At 36.7% G+C, this 20,557-nt stretch overlaps 1 protein-coding gene and 1 pseudogene across 1 annotated transcript; one reads left to right on the forward strand and one right to left on the reverse strand.

The window, feature by feature from the left end:
• Positions 1–2,355: 2,355 nt before the first annotated feature.
• Positions 2,356–3,399, reverse strand: LOC141821411 (protein MKS1-like; annotated as a pseudogene).
• An 8,559-nt stretch (positions 3,400–11,958) lies between these two features.
• Positions 11,959–12,933, forward strand: LOC141815446 (uncharacterized). The gene has a single exon (XM_074703394.1). It carries the CDS (start codon positions 11,972–11,974, stop codon positions 12,485–12,487), a length of 516 nt encoding a protein of 171 aa, XP_074559495.1. The 5' UTR covers positions 11,959–11,971; the 3' UTR covers positions 12,488–12,933.
• Positions 12,934–20,557: the final 7,624 nt, after the last annotated feature.

Below are 20,557 nucleotides of genomic sequence, written 5' to 3' on the forward strand. Positions count from 1 at the left end.
CATCACTATGGACTAGATGAGCCAACCGGTGGACTCATTCACCCTCTTAGGCTTTTTGGCAAAGCCTCAGCCATCAACGGATTTAAGTTGTTTTTATCACGAGCCGTTTGCTGTGGACTAGGTGAGCCAAGTCAGTGAGCTCACTCACTCTCATAGGCTTTTGGGCAAAACCTCAGCCATCAACGGATTTGAAACGTCTTTACCACGAGCCGTTTGCTGTGGACTAGGTGAGTCAAGTCAGTGGGCTCACTCACTCTCATAGGCTTTTGGATAAAACCTCAGCCATCAACAGATTTGAAACATCTTTACTACTAACCGTTTGCTGTGGACTTTTTTTTTATACAGATTGGAATGTATGGTTTGCATGATGAATGAATATGTATGAAATGTGTATATACATTTGTAATGTAATGCATGCATGAGAACTTATTTATACACGTACCGATGTGTAAATGCATGCATGACTCCCTATCTCATCTATATCTAGAACAAATACACAGGAATAAAAATGACATATGCAGATGAAAGCCACTATCCTTGTCGAAGCTCACTATCCGTATATATGCCCAAGGTCCTGTACACATGTGTCTGAACGCTCTGAAATAACCACTCCTCATCCAGCTGCCTCCCCTCATGTACCAAGGTATTCCTGGCCCTCCATATGTGATGTACTAGGGCAGCCATAGCCACATGTCTCACTCACTCTCACCGGCTAGTCACTATGGTCTCGGATTCCGGCCAAATTCGTCGCCGTCCGGCCATCTCCGGCCGCAGGATCGATGCCAATCGACACGCCGGTGAGTGGCGTGTCGATCAGGCCAAGTCCGACGGCCGGAGATGGTCGGACACGATGAAATCGCGATGGCAGTGGACGTGGGTGGGAGAAGTCGCGGATGGGATCGCGTAGGCACAGCGCGCAGTATATCATTTTTCTATATATATATACACACATTCAATTTAAAATATTCATAAATAAAATGATTTTATAAATTATATTTATCAATAATTTTTTATCAATATAGTAAATAAATAAATAATTTCTTAATTTTAAAATTAAATTTACTAACTAATGGAATAAGTTTAAAAATATAAAAATTTTAAATAATTAAATAAATTTAAATTGAGAGTTTGATAACATCATATAATCAAAATTTTATATTATAATACATAAGGAATATCATGATATCTGTATTGGAATGAGTCCAAAGTAGAGTCCATAAATAAAATCATGAAAATTTAGATCCAAAGTAGATAATATCATATCATTACAAAGAGATATTAATTTTTAATTGGTATGAGCCATAGTTCGTGGAGCTAGTAAAATTCATGATAAACTCTTGAGTCAGATAAATCTTAATAAATCAATTGGACAACGAGACAAAGAGGGCTTGGTGGATCAAAAAATCGAATGTCAAATTGACCTCAATTGAATGATAAATTCATAAGATGAAAAATATTTCAAATTAGACTTTTTAAATAAAAATTAAAAATAAAATCATGAGAGTTCAAAGTCTCGAATCAATTATTAATAATTTATTATGAAAATATATTGATTTTATTAATTTTAATCATATAAAAAAATCAATTTAAATAAGTTCAAAGTTATAAAAAAATAAATCAAATTTGAATGGTTAACAAACTTGAACCATATACAACTTAATTCGGCTGGTCTCGTTTACCGCCTTGGCTTGGCTTTGAAGGCCGTGATTTCACAGCAGCCACAAGATTCATGGTGAGCTGGCCGCCGTGAATGCCCCAGGTCTAAAAATTTTGAATTCTTTTTTTTTATAACTTTTTCCATTCTTTTACTGATAAAAAAAAGTGTATCTTCAAAAATAAATACACCATAAATATAATAGTTAAATACAAATTAGATACATGTTTTAAGTATTTTTCAATTTTAGTAAAGATGAAATTTATCATCCTAACAATTTCACGTAGTCGGCCTAAGCTCCATGATCATTTATGAAAAAGTAAATTAAAAAATTGTAATTAACTACTATAGAAGAGAATATTATCTTAATTTTTATCGAGATTTGATTCTTATATATTTTAATAAATCTGTCTTATAATAATTAATTTAAACATGCGGTTTCATCATTAAGTCAAACTTGTAAATTTCAAGATACTTTTAATAATTAGAGTATAATAAAGATATACAAAAAAAAAAGGTAATAATGAGAAAAATAAGCATTTCTTCAAATTGCATTTCTTAACAAGATGGGAACAAAAATACAATTTTTTTTAAATTTCATTTAGTTTCTTAAAAAAATAGAAATGAGATGATGGTTGAAAAGTCAAGAAGTGAAATTGGAAGAGAAGACAGATGCTAAGATAATGACGAGGACAAGCGAAGAAACAAAGCAAGTTCTTCCTCTTGCAATAATTTTTTTATTGTCACGTATAACTTTCTAATCTCAAGCATATGTTTGTCAATACAAAAAAGAATAAAAAATTGTCAAAATCCAAAGCTGCTTGGAAGAGAAAATCAAATGGCTGAGAAGATCTACCTGCGTGGAAACTATGAAGATCTCACAATTCAGCTGGAAATGGAAGAGATGTAGCTCTCAAATGGCCCACAGACAAGTCCATTGAATGGTTCCTCCATCCATTACTGGCCATTCCTTTTCCAATCTTCTCCCTTCTGCGTTTCATCTCTTCTTTTCCATTGAAGGAATCCAATTAGGGAGGCGAGTTACAGAGATTTGATTTCTCTTGACCTACAACGAGTCTGGGAATTGGTTCATGAGATCCCAAAAGGCTCCAGGCGATGGAACACTGGGCGTCGATAGCAGGTTGTTGCTAGGGCTGGCCAAGAAGCTGTTGCTCAAACTGTTAGGGTTTTTGTTGGCGAAAGCCGGGCTCAATTCAAACAGGAAGCTGAGGTCGAACGACGGCGAGAAGAGGTTGGGCGAGATCGGGGAAGCGCCGCCGGCATCGGCGTCAGGATCCCGGGGAACAGACTCTGTCGGTCCGGCGCTGGCAAGCCGTCCATCTCCAGATCCGATGCGCTGGACCTGGCCGCGGACGCGCGCGGCGACGGCCTCTCGAAGGAGGCGATGCGGGCGGCGGGGGAGAGCGCGCCGCCGGGCGAGGGCAGAGAAGGAGGGTCAGGGTCGGCGGATTCCGGGCCGGTCAGTCTCTGGACCAGCGTCATGAACTCGCTCGGCGTGGCGTGGATGATTTTGGGGGAGACGGAGTAGATGATGACGGGATCGCGACGGGAGGCGGCAGCGGCTGCGGCGGCGGCTGGTGCTCCGCCGTGGGATGGCGGGGCGGCGGTGCGATGGGGGGCTTCCTGATCCTGTAGGAGTCCTTGCTGACACTGAGAGGCGACGGGCGGCGGCCTTGTATCTGCAACTCCCGCCGGGGAGAGGGCTGCAAGTCGGAGGGATCCATGGATTTGAGGCGGAGATGACAAAGAGGCCTTAAGAAGGGACGCGGAAAGGAAATATTGTCGAAAATGTGAGAGTTCAGGAAATATTTAGGCAGCGTTTGGTTGGGCTGTTTTCCAGCGTTTTCCATTTTCCTTTTCCAAGGAAAATGGAAAACGCTGAATGGTTGCTGTTTTCATTTTCATTTTTTAGAAAATGAACTCTCATTTTCTGGAAAACTGGAGAATGATATTTTGGTGTTTTCTGGTTTGAGAATGAAAATTGGAAAATTGGAAAACGCGGCTACAGTACCACTCCCATCCTCCGCGTTTGTCCGCCCCCTCCTCCTCCCGATTTTTCCTCTCCCGACATAACCTCCTCCTCTCCTCTTCCTATCGCTTTTCTATCATCGGCGTTGAGATCCGAGCGGCGGCTGCGCGAGTCGGAAGGGATGGGAGCGGCGGCTGCGCGAGAAGACGAGAGGCCGCAGAGGAAACCGTCGCCGAGGACGCCCCTCCGCCACAACCCCCGCCGCGGAAGACGCCGCAAAGGAAACCAGGAGAAGACGAGGACGAGGAAGATGGGGACGAGGGCGGCGCCTTCCCCAAAAGCCTGCTTCCATGGTCGGAGACGAAGCGCCAAGTATCGTCCGCGCAGAAGAGCAGACGCAGGCCCGGCGAAGCCTTCCGCGCACGGCCCTCGCGACTTCGATCCGCCCTTCAGCCGCCTGCCGCCTGTCGCCTGCCGCCTGCCTGCGCTCAAGACGCCGCCCACCAACGCCGGAGTCGCCGCCGCCTGTCGACGCCGCCTCTGCCGTCGGTCGCGAGAAGTTGCCGATGAAATCGGTAAAGGAAACTTTACCGATTAGTTTTAATTAATTGAGTTAATTAATTATTAGATTAATTAGTTAATTAAATCATTAGTTAGTTAATTAGTTTAATAACTATTAGGTAATTAATTGAGGATTGTTAATTAATTGAGGATTAATATGTTTAATTAGGTAATTTAATAAAAAATTAATTGATGAATTGGATTAAGGTTAGTTAATTAATTAAAACTCGTGGGATGAGACAAAAGGCCGTTGGATTAATTAAGATAATTAATTAAAATTCTAGATTTTTATTTTAATAAAAAAATAAAAAATATAGAAAATAGTTATCAAACCAAACGCATTTTCCAGTTTTCTTTTCCAGAAAATAGAAAACAACATATCATACCAAACGCATTTTCTGTTTTCTAAAAACTGGATCAGAAAATGGAAAACTGGAAATAGAAAATGGAAAACAGAAAATGGAAAATATTTTCCAAACCAAAATTTCTTTAAGGGGCGGGCAAGTCAATGAACCCTTTTTAATTTATTGATTTATTTATTTATTTTATCCTTGACAACCAATTTTTTTAAAGCAAAAGAAAAATATAAATATAACGAAAAGAAATAGGTAATTTTGTAACCTACCCCCTGAGATTTAATTCACTTAAAACATACCCTTGTCGTCAAAATGACCTCAATATTATTTCTCTTTTGATTTGGATAATAAAACGAATGTTAGAGTAATTTTAATCTTAATGAATCTTAAAATTTCAAGGAGTAATTTAATAATTTCCTAAAAGAGGAAAAAAACTATACATGAAGATAAAATGGCATTAATGATTATTACATTTCAACTATTTGGAATAAATTTTAGGCGTCTCATTACCGAGAAGACGATAGGAAGGAGGGAGGAAATGATACAAGTGCAAGAAAATGAGTTAGAAGATAATTTGGTCAACCAGGGCTAATTGAGCTTATATAGTTAGATATCTCATATTCCATATATAGTCAATGTCTGATCCTCCTTTATAAAACCGCAACCGAGGGCATCTAAAGAATATGTGCTCCTGTGTCTCCATGTCTGCCATAGAAGTCTTGCATGTCCTTCATGAGATATATATCTCTATGCTAGCATCTAGAATGTCACTGCATGCATCGGTTGGATATTTCACACTGTCCACACTCAAGGTTCCTTGAAGCTAGAATTCTAAAAAAAGGACATACACCCTAGCCACCCTCTCCATCTTGCTCAACCCACTCCGTCATCCTCTGTATAACATCCATCAACCATCCAAATGTCGAACTTATAAGATCTCAGATATAAAGTAACCGCTTCATTAGCAGTGCATCTTAGTGCACCACCTCGTATATTCATACATTAGCACATCTTAAGTAGGTGTGATGTACCCCCTTGATCTAAAGAACATGCTCCTTTTATTGTATCTTTCAAAGTACCTTAGCTAGTAAGACAAGATTCAAAATTTTCAAATTTAGAAATCCCAAGGCTCCTTCATTTTTTGACTTGCGCATATCAATTCAAGACACCGGGGCTGCTTAGACATCCACATAAAAAACCTATAGATACTATAAAAACGAGCGATCAATGATTCTTTGGAGTAGAGGCAAAATAGGGCAGAAGCATTCCATTCTATGATATGAAGCACCGAGACGATGAGTTGTGTCTTGCCCGCATAAGAAAATTGAAACTTCATTCTAAACTCATATATGTCTCATTTGGACCGAGGCAGGGGCGTTTGTATGTCATTGCTCACTGAATAACCAAGTAAATTGAAATTAAAATCAAAACTGAATGTTAAATTGATTTTGCACACTTAGCATTATATTTTTTTTCTAGGTTTATTAATTATTAATTAAGGTTTATCTTATAAAATATAGCGTGTAAATTAAATTGTCATATTTTAACTTTTTGATAAAAAATTTATAAATATTGAATGATTCACATTAAACATTAAAAGAACTATTATTCCCCATGTTATCAATTCAAATCAAACCATATCAATATAATTTAAAAATTAAACTAAATCAAAATAATAATCGATGTAATTATCTGCGAAGGTTGTGTCATGAATGTTTGGTCTTTTATTTGATTCCCATGTTTGAGGCTCTCTAGAATCCCAAAAGATCTAAGTCGATGATGGTACTTTCGTTGACTTATTTTTGACTTTCTGAAAAAGCAAGCTGACTTTTATGGATTTCAATTTGACTTTGTACCAAGAACAATCTGTAAGTCAGAAAGATGACCCATTTTAATCCTGGATTTGACTTGACACGATTTAACTTTTGGTGTCGAGCATAGTACAAAGTGTAAGTAGGTCATGTTTTTTACTAAAATTATTTATTTATTTATTATCTAATCTTTACTCGTTACTCTAACATCATGTTTATGGAGATGAAGATGAAGATGAAAGTCTAATTTCGATTAGAAACCCAACAAGAAAAATAACATCAATTTTCTACCTATAAAAGATATATGATAGTGTCTTTCTTCACCACTTGGGATCCTCCTCTCCTTTTTTTTTTCCAAAACTACAATGGATAATTGGTCTCATTCTCGGTGTCTTGTGGATCAAAGTTCATCAATTGGGAGTCAATATTGCCGGCATGACCCCTCTTATAGTCAAGATAGCGATGGACTGAGGTGTGAAGCTCACGTGCATACGCAAGAGAGCGAAAAAGTTCGAAGAAAACGGAGAAGATTAGTCATTGTGTGAGAGGAAAAAAAAACACACATTCACTTACCTTCGTGAAACTTTATATAACCACGGAGCTGGAAGATCCACATAAGTTATCACGTGAGCCCTAGGTGGGCCACATGGACGATCGCACAAGCAAAGCGTTGCCGGCTGGCTAGTTGCATGAGCAAGTTGTTAATGGTGGTGGCAACCATTGGATCGTACTCCTAACGTTGTCTAATGGTTAGCTCAATGTCACTTTCAAGATAGGCAACCTCGTTCGGGTCGATTTCAAGTCAGAGACTATCAGAAGTTGAGGTTAGAGAGAGCTCGTTCGGTTCGATTTCCTCGTCATTCGAGAACCATTGTGGTCATGCAGGGAGAGGAGCTCAATGCCTCAATTGCGAGAACAATGATAAAAATGTCCAGAATACCAGAATATTTATTCCGTTTTGATCGAGGAGAGGAGCTCAATCCCACGACCATGAAGATAATAATAATAATGCCAAGTTTTAATAGGGTGAATCTCGTCTCGACTAGGGAGAGAAGCTCGATCTTTAGGTTGTGAAGATTGCACCAGTATAGAGCAAATCCTATCCTCGATCGGGGAGAGAAGTTCGATCCCTTAGTCGTGAGGATTGTACCAAAGATAGAACAAATCTCATCTAGATCGAAACTTGAGCTTGAACTTTCGTCGATGAAGAATCCTCGCTACACACCTTCTCAACTCAACAATACTAACGCGAAGGATTTACTTGGTATCCGCCTCCTTGAGGCGACTAATCCAAGGATCTTCACTCAGTTCACTCTTCCACTATATCTTCTCCTTCTCAGACAAACCCCGAAAGTGGAGAAACCTTCTTACAACAGGTTACAAGTTGTATACAAACAACCAAACAATTAATACAAAGAAGAAGAAGAGTAAAGATATTACATAAAAGTGATGAGAATGCTTCTTCTTCTTCAAGAGGTTCCTCCAAGCTTTGTAGATGAACACCAGCAAGTTTCTTGATCACTAGAGCACAAGCACTTGGAGCATAAATAGTATTTTTTTTCCTCCACGAGTAGCTCTTCACCATTTAAACAGGTTCAGTTTTTATGTCATCAGTCGACTGATTTTACCATGTCAGTCGACTGATTTAGTCAAACCTAGAAAACGGCTACTGAACTGCTGAAGTCACGTCTAATTTTTGTCGGAATTTAAACTTCAATCGGCTAACTTTTCCTATTAGTCGACTGATCTAATCTCAGTCGACTGATGTGGATGATCAGTCGAGTCGTTTAAGCTTCTGTTCACTGACAGTCGACTCAAGCAAAACCTCAATCGAGTCGATTCTCTTCTGCCTGCTTCTGAGACAACCTCAGTCGACTGATCTCTAACGTCAGTCGACTGATCAAGGAATCCGACTCGACTGTCATGTGTTTTAGTCGGCTAACACAGTGTACCAGGCGTGCCAGTCGACTGATCTTACCAAATCAGTCGACTGTCTTCAGAATATAGTGGCTGAAATGAGATCTGACCGAGTTCTTTCCTCGCTTGATCAAGTATTTGGTCGTCGACCTTCTTGATCTTCATTTGCTTTACCCTATAAGTGTTGGGATATATACCAAAATCCTAGCTATGTAAATAAACATTCTGAAATGAGAATCATATTGTAGTCAAATGTCTGTGTACAGTTGTCCATTTAATTTATACTGTAGATAACATGGTGTGTGGTGTCACACAGAAGATCATGTTATCAGTTCCTTATAAGTTATAAAGGTGCTCACAATCGTGATGGATAGGGACAAACCATTGAAACGATTGTAGTGTAATTTGGTATTAGTTTATCTTAACTATAAAATTACACTAGTACACTTTGTGTGTATTGAGCAGGACCGATTGAGGGCGTTCGATTTATACTGACTATATAATCGAACTAAACCTCAGTTATCATGGAAGTGCATACTCTTAATCCGGATATAATAACAAGCACATATACTTAGCATATATTTCTTTGATTCATCAAAGGGTGAGATTTATCTCGTTAGATCAAAAGGCCCGATGAGTTAGGATATAATGTTATGTATATGGTGTGTTGTTAATTATAGAAGGAAACTGTGTCCTATTAAATAGGTTGATGATGTCCCCTTGAGGAGCTCATAAAGATTATCATGTAAACCCTGCAGGTGGACTTAGTTCCGCATGATAATAAGGTTGAGTGGTACTACTCTCGGACTCAGAAGTTAATTAATTGAATTGTCAGTAATTCGATTAATTAACGGACATTCGATATCTTAAACACAGGGAGACTAATGCACTCATGGTAAGAAGGAGCCCATATTGTAATATGGGATTGGTGCGGTAGTTCGATAATAACTCTTTAGTGGTATGAGTTATTATTGATGGACTAAGGTTGTGTGTTCAGGACGAACATGGGAAGCCTTAGCTCATCGGAAGGCCAAAACCAATTCCTCCTCGTGGTCCCTGTTGTAGCCTCTAAATGAAGCCATAATATCCACCCACTTGGTTTAATAAGAACTTGGTTTAATTAGAACTTGGTTTAATTAGAACTTGGAACTATGGTTCGGTTTTATTCTCTTGCTAGGGCCCACTACAACTTAAGAATAAAAAGATTTGGTTCGGTTTTATTCTTAAGGGGCCGGCCACAAAGAATAAGAACTTGGTTCGGTTTTTTCTTCCGCAAATAAGGAAAAGAAATTTTATTAAAAACTGACAAAATCTTATCTAGAGATTTTAATTTTAAATCTGGATAAAGATAAGTTTGTCAGATATTTTTTTTAACAAATATTCTTAAAAGATTTGATTAGATTTGATTCTATCAAAATCTATTTAAGGAATTTGTTGGAAAATTTTTAAAATTTCTGAGACGGCTTGGCTATAAAAGAAGGGGTTTACAAGAGGATTTATTATTATTGATCTTAGCCTCTCCTCCTTGGTTTTATAGGGCCGGCCTCCTCCTTTCTTTCTCCTCCTTGCTAGGGCCGGCCACCATCCCCATCCTCCTTGGATTAGGGCCGGCCACCACTTCTTCTCCTCCTTGAGCTAGGGCCGGCGCCACCTTTGGATCCCCTTCCTAGGGCCGGCGGCCAAGAAGAAAGGAAGAAGAAGAGAAGGAAGAAAAGGAAGAGGAAGAGGAAAAGAAGAGAATCATTGGGTGGATTTGTTCTTGGAAGATCGTCGCCCACACGACGTCCAAGAAGGCTAGAGGGATACGGCAGAAGACCAAGAGGTTTTTCCTAAAAACCAACCTCTAAAGAATCCAAAGGTGAAAGGTATAACTAAGTTTTATTTCCGCTATAATTTAGTTATTTTTACCTTTGCATGGAACCTGAAAACAAACACAAGAAGCCAACGATCCGCGAAAAATTTTTTTACAAGGGAAATCAACGAAACGGTTTTCTTGTCAACATTGAAAGTTTCGTCCTTTGTACGAAAAATTTTTGTACAAGGGAAATCAACGAAACGGTTTCCGTGAAGTACCAAAAATAAGACTCCCTCCCAATCAATTCCCACCCCGACTATTAGTGAAGATTGTACTAAGTTCTTGATAGTAATCATAATAGAGAACCAAAGCCATGTACTTGTAAGTTAGCTAAAGTAAGAATGTAGCTGTAGTTCTTGATAATATCCTTCTTCACTTGCTCAAGATCCTCATCTCCTTCTTCATGTGGAACTATGGTGGATGTCGATTTGTCGGTGCGTCTGCACCTAGTGTCCTATGGATCAAAGCTCATCAATCGGCGGTCGACGTTGTCGATGTGACCTCTCTGACGGTTAAGTCAGTGATGGGTTGAAGTGTGAAGCTCACGTGTGTGAAGCTCACGTGTGTGCATGGGAGAGCAAAAGAGCTATAAGAAGGCGATGAAGATTAGTCTTTATGTGAGAGTAAAAAATAATCATATCTTCACTTATCTACGCGGAATCTTATATAGTCGTGAAGGTAAAAGGTCCACATAAATCCTAGGCGGGCCTCATGAAGGATCGCGCAAGCGAAGTGCCGCCTGCTGCCTAGCTGCACGAGTAGGACTTTGCATTAAGGGTGACAACCATTAAGCCATACTTCTAACATTGTCTGATCATTAGTCCGATGTCGCTTTCGAGATAGACAACTTCACTGGGGTCGATTTCATGTCAGAGACTATCAGAGATTAAAGTTAGAGAGAGTCCACTTAGCTAGGATTCCTCATCGTCTAGAAACCACTGTTGCTTGTTGCTGTGCAGACAAGAGAGGTCGGTACCAAAGACAAGAGAGATTGTTACCCAATAGGGTCCTATTGTTATGGAGGACATCGATCGACATACCGGACTTAGATCGACATACCGGACTTAGATATACCGGACTTAGATAGGACGATGATCCGGCTGGATTTACTCGGACTGTGTCAATTTAATTCAATGGTAAATAAATTAATTTAAAATAGTTTTTTAAATCTCAAATAATAATAATAATAAATAAATAACAAATTAACCAGTACAGTGACCCTCGGACGGAGTCTTAGTCAACGGACTGCGACCCGGATCCAATAATTGAGATACTGCAACTTGCATCTCGAAGGCGAGACGTCCACTTCTTCGGAGCGAAATTAATTGAGCGCTCCAGATCGCTTCTAAATTTTGATCGTTAAATTAGACAACACTGTCAAACGTAGAGCCACATGCGATTGCTGGACAATAACAAATAAATGTTTCTACATAAGTGCAAAAGTGAAAATTAATTAATCATCGCCCACCACCATATCATTAAGTTATGAGTCAAAGTCTTTGGGTACCCACACTAGACATCACGCATAAAATTAAATTATTCATTTTCCATGTTTTATGCCCTCCACCAACTGACCAAGTCACATTTACATAATTATTTATATATTATTTATTTATTTATTTATTTTTAAAAATGACATATTTGGAGAAATTTGATTTGTGATTGACGTAAAAGAAAGTGTGGGGAATGGATTAAGGCAAATTATTAGGTGGGGAATGCTAATTTAATGTTAAAATCGAATTGTTAGAAATCGCCTCTTTTTGTTCTCTCTCTCTCTCTCTCTCTTTCTCGCTCGCCGCTCGGTATCTCTTCGTCTCTCGCCCCGCGATGGTGGGGGAATCCGCCGCCCAGACAGCGGCGGGGGCTTCGGCGGGAGGCGATTTCGTCATCCGCCACTGGCGATCGAGCGCCCCCGCCGCTGTGGACCACTCGCGCAGGCGCTTCCGTGCGCCGGCCCGCCCCGCGGCGCTCGATGTCGGTCTCTCCTCCCCCAACGGCGACCCCGGCGCCGGTTCGGATCGCCCCCTTCGGGAGGATGGCGACTCGGGGTACATCAGCCTCCGCGACCTCATCCGCTTGCCGCCGGGATCGCCCGCCGGGGCCCGCTCGGCCTCCACCCCAGGCGCCGGCTCCGGAGGCGAGATCCGGATCAGGAACCGCCTCGTGAAGCAGGCGGCGCACGCGTACCTTCATCCGACGCCGTCGGGAGCTGAATACCATTGCCGGAGGCGCAGCGGCGGCACGCTGCGGCGGGCGCTGGCCATCCTAACCTGCGGCCTCGCCGTGGAGCCACTCGATGCCTGCATCACTTTCCTCCGCCGCCTGTTCCGCCGCTCGCGGTAGCCACGGCTCTCCTCACCGGCGCCGCCATCAGAAAGTTCGGATGCGATCAGGTTTTCTTAACTTTTTTTCCCCCATTTTTTTTATAAAAAAACATTTTTGTAAATAAACAGCAATTTTTTCTTAAAACCGATTTTGTTCTTTTTGGAAATCAAAAGAGAGGCGAGACAATTTGATTCCATTCGAGTTTACAACCAATTTTTTCAGTATAAACAAGTCTTCAAAAGCCTTTGTATAGTTTTTTCGATCGAATCAGTCGATCAAATTCAGCATTAGGAAGACTGACTGACAATAATAATTGCACAAATGGTGGGAGAGCGAATAAGCGAAGCACTGGAATTGGGCCAACAGTGACAGAATGCTCATGTGGGCTTTGTCGTGGCTGTGAAGATACAGGGCTTCGAATGGTTTGTGTGAACAGGAAAGGATAGAAGGCCCCCCATGATTCGATGCGCATGTTTTTCTCATTTGTCTATTAATTTTACTCTCTGAGTAGGACTGGCCTTCTTATCTGCCAGTTGAGATCGATCAGTTTGAAAACGTGTGTGTATCAATTAAGGGATATGGTTTGAAATTATTTATTTATTTATTTGAGTTTTTTTTAGATTGTTCGATCTTTAGTACGAAGCGTTATATAGTTGTACACGACAATGATAACTCTTCAATGGGGGCAGATAGAAGAATGAAAAATATATTTTTTTTTATTAACAAATTATTGAGCCACAATGCAATATCATAGTCATATTGGAGTAATTTTATCTATTCAAGGTATAATGATAAACTATTAAAAGTCGACTTTTGAATGTATATAAAGTATATTCTAATTTTATCTAATAGATAAATTAAAAGAGAAGATCGATCCATCTATTATAAAAAAAAAAAGCCAATTGTCATGCCACCATTTAAATCAAACTAATTAATTATTATGACGGCAATATTATACAATCACCACTTACACGGAGACAGGTCAAAGTATATTGCCCATTGGTCGGATCCTAATCGGACCCGGTTAGGGTCCGTAACAGGGTCAATAGGTTGGTTACTCATTGACTCGAGTTGTTTGACCTGACCCATAATCGATTCGTCCCTTGTCGGGTTGGTTATGGACGGGTCATGGGCTTAATTAACTGTCAAAGATTTTTTTGTTTTTGTTTATAGTGAAAATTTGTTAAAATAATTTCATTGCCGAACCTGAAACTTGATCTCCTTGATGAGAGCTTCGTAGCCTAACCAAATATATTAAACTATTGACATCCTTATGTATTAATTAATTATTTAATAATTAATTAATAATTTATTTTTATTATATTATTATTTTAATAGTTAGAAGAATAGAAAAATAAGAGAGTAAATAAATTTTTTCAATTTTGTAATAATTTATTGATGTCAGACGGAGGAAGAAGTAAAAAATAATTTTGATTATTAGAAGAGAATGAATTTATATTAATTTTTAATTTTAAAATCTCGATCATTTTTTATTTTAATTTTTCAATTATAATGAAAAGATCAAATGGACAAGGAAATAATCAATTCCAATAAGATCATGATATTTAATTTATCGATGATAATTTTAATTAAGTTTCAACATCCAAAATACAAAGAAATACTGATGACAATATTTCTAAAGTTCAAGTTACTCTTTCAAAATTATAAGAGATTTGTAGGCTAAGTTAAATAAGTACGAATCCTTTTTATATATTTTTATAAATTTATAATTTTAAAATATTAATAATCTTAAACTATGGTGAATTGGGAATTGAATCATGAATAGAAGATATTAAGATATTGAATTGTGAATCATAATTGTCTTGGATGAATTAAAGATCGAACATGTCAAAAATTATCGAATCGATTTCAAACCATAGAATAATTAATTTCGAATCGTGATCGACTTTCATTATTCTCTCAAGTTACTTGCCCGTCTGTGCACAAAAAGTAGAGCCGATAAAGTGATAAGGACGGCTATGTTTTTTTTTTGACCTCATTATAAGCACTTCATTATGACCTTGCAAAGCCCTTTGAAAATCGCATTCAACGCTTCATTTTTCTTCTTCCCATCCTTGCCCTTGTGCAACTTTAGTCCCTCTTTTGTCATGGACTCTAAAATCATTTCAACATAGTTTAAATTATCGTAATATTATTATAGCAGTCGTTTAATAATTACTACAATGTGTAGAAGCCATTTAATTAACATTTACACGATGTTTTAACAATAATATTATAATTGTTTTGAGAGTATGAAGTAATTTTAATTAAATTTAAATAATTTTAATTAAATTAATAAAGAATTTCTTAGATAAAAATGCTCTATGTATATATATTTTTAACCGCTCAAAATTAGTGTTTGATGGAGCCTTGACTTAGCTAAAGTTATTTCATAATTAAGCTTTGTATGAAAGATGATGGAAACTTGATAGAGCCTTAAGTTAGCTAAAGTTATTTCATATTTGAGTGTGCATGACAATGTAAGAGTACATCCAAACCTAGATCTTCAAATGACTTTTAGGGTGCGTTTGATTTAAGTTATCATACATAATTTTGATTATATGATTACTAATTAATCACATAACTAAGATTATGAAGTATAAAATATAATCTAATATTGTTAATTTAATTTATTTATTTAGAGAGAATAAATCATAATCAATTTAACATTTACTATATTACCCTTGATTTAATTTATTTTTAGAATAAATTAATAATATTAATATTAATAATATTAATGATGATAATAAATTGATAATATATAAAAAAATAAATATAATTTATTTATCATTTTTTAAAATTTAAAATGAATTTATATTTTTTAATAAAATAATTCATTAAAATAATAATTTTAATAAAATAATTTATTAAATTAATAAATATAATTCATTAATTTTATTTTTTAAATTTAAAATAAATTATCTCTTTTAAATTTATAAGTATTTAAATTAAAATTTATTGAATTGATTAACTTGATTTCAATTAGGTTTTACGATATATTTCAATTAACTTAATTTTAAAATCAGAGGATAATCACAAAAAAAATTTCATTAACTTTCGAAATCATAGAAAACCTTAGGCTGCCAAGGTAGTCACATTCTCGAATTATAGCCTATTTGTTGATATGGCGGTGATACTGCTTTACTTGAGAATCGATCATAATCTAAATCAAACAAAGTTAACGATAACCTTGGACAGATAACTAAAGTTATCAACGGTAACTCTCAACCAAACACCCCCTTAATCCTATAATTGCAAGACTTCAAAAGGAATTATCCAAAGAAGGGAAAGAGTTATTGTAATGTATAAGATAGTCAAAGTCCCTCTATCCCCAATATAAAGGTAATTTTACTTCCTAAATATTTATCCTCTTATTTTTCATCAACAATTTAGTTCAAACAAAATTCACTATCTTTCTTATTCAATCCAATACTCTTTCACAACACAAATATATCTGAGCTAAAATCCTTGGATTTTATCCCAATTTTGATAGATTCAATACCTCTACAAATAAACATATATGGACAAATAGTCTCTATTATTAAATCATTCACAGTCCATATCATTATCCTTATGCTTACTAGTTAAATTTTTGTTAGTCCCTTTAATTGACATAAACACAAACACTGCACCAGGATAATGCATGAGAAATGATCGAGATAGCTTAGTTGGTAGAGCGGACTGAAAATCCTTGTGTCACCAGTTCAAATCTGGTTCTTGACATGTAAATAATGTATCAGATAGATATTCATACAAATTCATCGTAATCAAGATAGATCGGGATACATTTTCATTAATAGTATAAAGCATATAGTTACTAATATAGATATATATATATATATATATATATATATATATATATTTCCCTCCATATATTTCCTCTTGGAGGGGATTAGTAAAAAATATATGTATGGTTATGGTAAAGCAAAGTGAGATTATAGTGTCGTATCCTTTTTCTTTCTTGTTTCATCATACAGTATTTTTTTTCATTTCTTAATTTCATATTTTTTTTTACATTTATTCCATTTCTTTACTCTTGCTTACGTTACTTTGACTTTTTGAGGTCCATCTAAGTAATTAAGTTATGTGCGCGGTACAAAGTTCATAGTGCAGAACTCTTTTGATTTATTCTATATTGTTTCTGTTCATATGAAATGAATATAACTTTTCCTAACTTTTGAATATAAATAAAGTTTTTTTTAGGTTATTTATAATATGAATTAAAGACCAATTACTTTCTTTCATCTAGAACGAGGCATAAAAATCTTCCTTTGCTTAAATGAAATATGAAATCGTATCATAGTCATATAACTAAATATTAATTTCTTAATTATTCTTATCATTTAATGAGCATCTTGTATTTCATAGGAATTGAGGATAATGTAGTCCTTACGTAGGGGTCAACCTATCCAACTTTTAGGCATCAAAATATATTTAAGACGTGGATGATTATAATAAAGGATTCTGGAACTCATAATTTCAAAGTAAAAAAAAATGCATTTTCTATGCACAATGGTATTATAAGGGAGCTATTTGGAAAATTTAATGTAAATATCATGAAAATTTATCAGTATAAAACAGTTGCATTTAAGTTTGTTTATTTTATAATTGACCTTATTCAAACTTCTTTGTTAAAAACTTTAGTTTTATCAAACTCAACTAATGACATTATTATTTTTATAAATTAAAATTTAAGTAAAACTTTCATCTAATATATGAAATTAACATTATTTTACTTTTAATTTATTATAGACAATTTAAGACTATAAAATTTTATACATTATTATAATTTTATATATTAAAATAAAAATAATGAAATAGATTTTTAATTAAAATTTAAATAAATAAATTAATTAATAAATGTATTCATAAATTATTGTTTGTTATTTACTTATTTTAGCCATAATAAAATCTCATTTTGTTTGTTTAATTAAGTTTGTTTGTTATTTTAGCCCAAACCATTCCAAGGGATAGAGGTGATTCTGAGGTCTCCCAAATAGGTCATTAATAATGGTAAACAACTTTCAACTCTGATTTTTGGTCCCTGTTCTAAACATCATCATCCATTTTTCTATTCACCATAAAAGATGGAATCTCTCATCCCAACAGTTCTACATAGTCGGCTGCATAATCAATTGTGAGAAGGTAAATCGAAAAGTTATAGAGAGGGCATTATCTTGACTTTATTTATTTCGATTTTATCAAGATTCAATCCTTATCTATTGCAATAAATCTGTCATGTAATAACCAACTTAATCATGTTTCAGGACTACTGTCCACCATTCTCACATGTAGATTGTACACTAATTTATGAGCATACCAGGTAGGTCTGATGGCCTCTTCGATCATGAAAATTCACCATACACCAAGAGGGAATTCAAGCTCTGATCAGTCAACACACACGGATAGATACTGAGTGAGAGAGAAGATGATGACAGACATTTCTACTACTTTACCAGCGCAAACAGGTGATCAATCACGCAGTGTTCGTGTAGATTAAGAACAACTATTTGTTATGAAAAATGATACACTATATGAAAATGTAGTATAAATATATAGCATAATATATTATAGATCTGGGTTCCACATCCATGTAGTGTAGTGTATAATGTTGTATTTTCATATTACATTTTCATGTAATATATTATTTCTTAATTTTATGAAGTAGATCATTTCTCATTTGTTATTTTGTACTGCTGGAGGGCTGCCTGCCTTGGCCCCCTCCCTTCCCTTGTATCTGTCGACGGTGAGAACAATTAACGAGCGTTGCGGTGTAACTGCACTTGAATATGGCCAGCTACAGCATGACCTTGCATTTAGTGATGCAATTATTTCTTACTGTATGTATTCCGAGGTATGGAAGTGAAGATCCAAGAGGGAATTAAAGAGAAAGTGGTGGACGATCGAGTGGTGGTGGAAATAAATTTGTTATTTATAATCTGACGTAACTCTCCCCGTTCTTCTCAACTGCCTCAATCAATCAATCAATCAATTTGTTGTATTGGCTACTTCTTCTTCTTCTTCGTTCGCTTATTTTTAATTTCTTTAATTCACTTTGACATCCAATCCGAGTGTAGTTTTGGTTAACCATGGAAACTAAGGCACTCGTATATCATGTATCGCCATGCATCATCACACTGAAACGAAACTAAAGGGTGAAGGAGGAGACTCGATCGATCGATCGAGCAGTTTACATTTTCCTGCTCATCTCGGCGGCGTTGTTGCCGTGGAGGAAGTCCAGGAGGACATCGCTCTTGCACCTGGGGCACTTGCTATCCGCGCTGCAGAGCATCACGTACATGAAGCACTGGGGGCAGGCCGCGAGCACCATCGGCGCCGCTTCCTTCGGGCTGTCACGCTCAGCCTCCAAAGACAGGCACGAGCTCGGCGACGACAACTGCTCCGGCGATCCGTAGTCATCCACGGCGATCCCCGGCGCGTCCCCTCTCGCCGGCAGCGCGAGCTTCAAGTTCAGGTCCACCTTCTGGCTCCTCCGGACGTGATGCTTCATCTTAATCTGTATGCAGTACTGAAATTAACAACCCAAATTAAAGGAAGGTTGAGGCTGCTGCGTCTGTGCTGTGCATGGAGAGACACTTACCTTTAGCAATGGTAGGGCTTGGCTTGGCTTGGCTTCACTATGCTGGTGGGGAAACAGAAGGGGCTCTGCGATGCAGTTATATAAGAGAAAAAATAGGCAGTCGACAATGAATTTCCTTCATTACAAAGGGACAAACTGCTATTTAATTCTCTCTACCTCTCTTCATCTTCTTCTTGACTTTCCTACGCATTGAGCCTGAGCGAGCACATGTAAAGAAAACATTAAACAAACACACACACACACACACAAGAATTCGAACAGGAAAACCAAGGAAAAGTTAAAAGTTTTTAGCTTAGTTCTTCTGAAGGAATGACAAAAAGGAAAAAGTAAATGAGAGAGATAATTAAATGGCATCGGCCATTAATGCGTCTTAAAATATGGAATGCAGCTAATGCGCCTTTACTGCCAATCTAATGCAACGATCATGCATTTGCCTCTGTTTCGTGAGATTCAATGAATTGTGATGATTTTTAGCACCTTAATTTATATAAACTAACTTTGAGATTAGAAGATCAAGCAGCAGATTGATCTATCTTCTGGCTTTAATTGTGGATGCAAGAACTTATTCATCTTGAACAATTAGGGGCGAGGTCCATGTGAAGATCCTTTATTTCAAGTTCATTGGAAGACGCAAGGACTTAATTGTAGATGTGGTAGAATTAATTGTAGGAGACTAAAATTATATGTTGAAGCACATTAATTGATTGCAGATAAGATATGTGTGCATATATATACACTTCTTTTCTCATGAATTAATTGGGCAACAAACAAGTGTTCTTCAGAATTGGCCTCCCAGAGAGTTAGATATTTGAAACAGTGATTCTATTTTTATTTTTATTTACCATTTCAATAAAGTTAAAAAGGAATATGAAGAGCATATATATATATATATATATTTATTTATTTGACATTACAGATGATGAGATGGCTGGTACTATATTGCCTAGGAAGGAAGAGCTTGTGAGAGCTTCTAATTCCTCTGCTGCGCTATTAATGCAGTAAACAGTGGCTTGTTTGATGTCACTTGAATGCTTTATTTGACTTGCTGCAAAATAATCACAGGGATGAATGGTCAACATTTGAAGGTTGGCACATTAAAGTTTGGGCCTTTTAGGACCAAGAATGTTTAAGCTGCCTTGGAGAGATGCAGTGGGTAGTCAGGATTTTAAATTAGGAAGGACAAATTTAATTAATTAAAAAATATTTAAAATATATAAATTAAAATTTTTGAAAATTTTAAATATTAATGTAGATCGATTTCACAATCAAAAGTCTAAATTTTAAATTTAAAGAATTAAAAATCTAGTGCAAATTTGGAGAAACTTTTGATTCATATTCCTTGTTAACTTGGCAAATGATTCCATGAATTTTGAACCCTTTTTGCAAGTGAATTGTTGACTTGGCAAATATGAAAATGAATTGAGATAACTTGATATGAAATGAATTTTCAACAATGATCAAAATGTAATTTCTAAGTCTATCAAAAG

Source organism: Curcuma longa, chromosome 2 (assembly GCF_044706935.1).
Source record: "Curcuma longa cultivar G26 ecotype Majalengka, Jawa Barat chromosome 2, ITB_CL_G26_1.1, whole genome shotgun sequence".
In the NCBI taxonomy this organism is placed as follows: Eukaryota; Viridiplantae; Streptophyta; class Magnoliopsida; order Zingiberales; family Zingiberaceae; genus Curcuma; species Curcuma longa.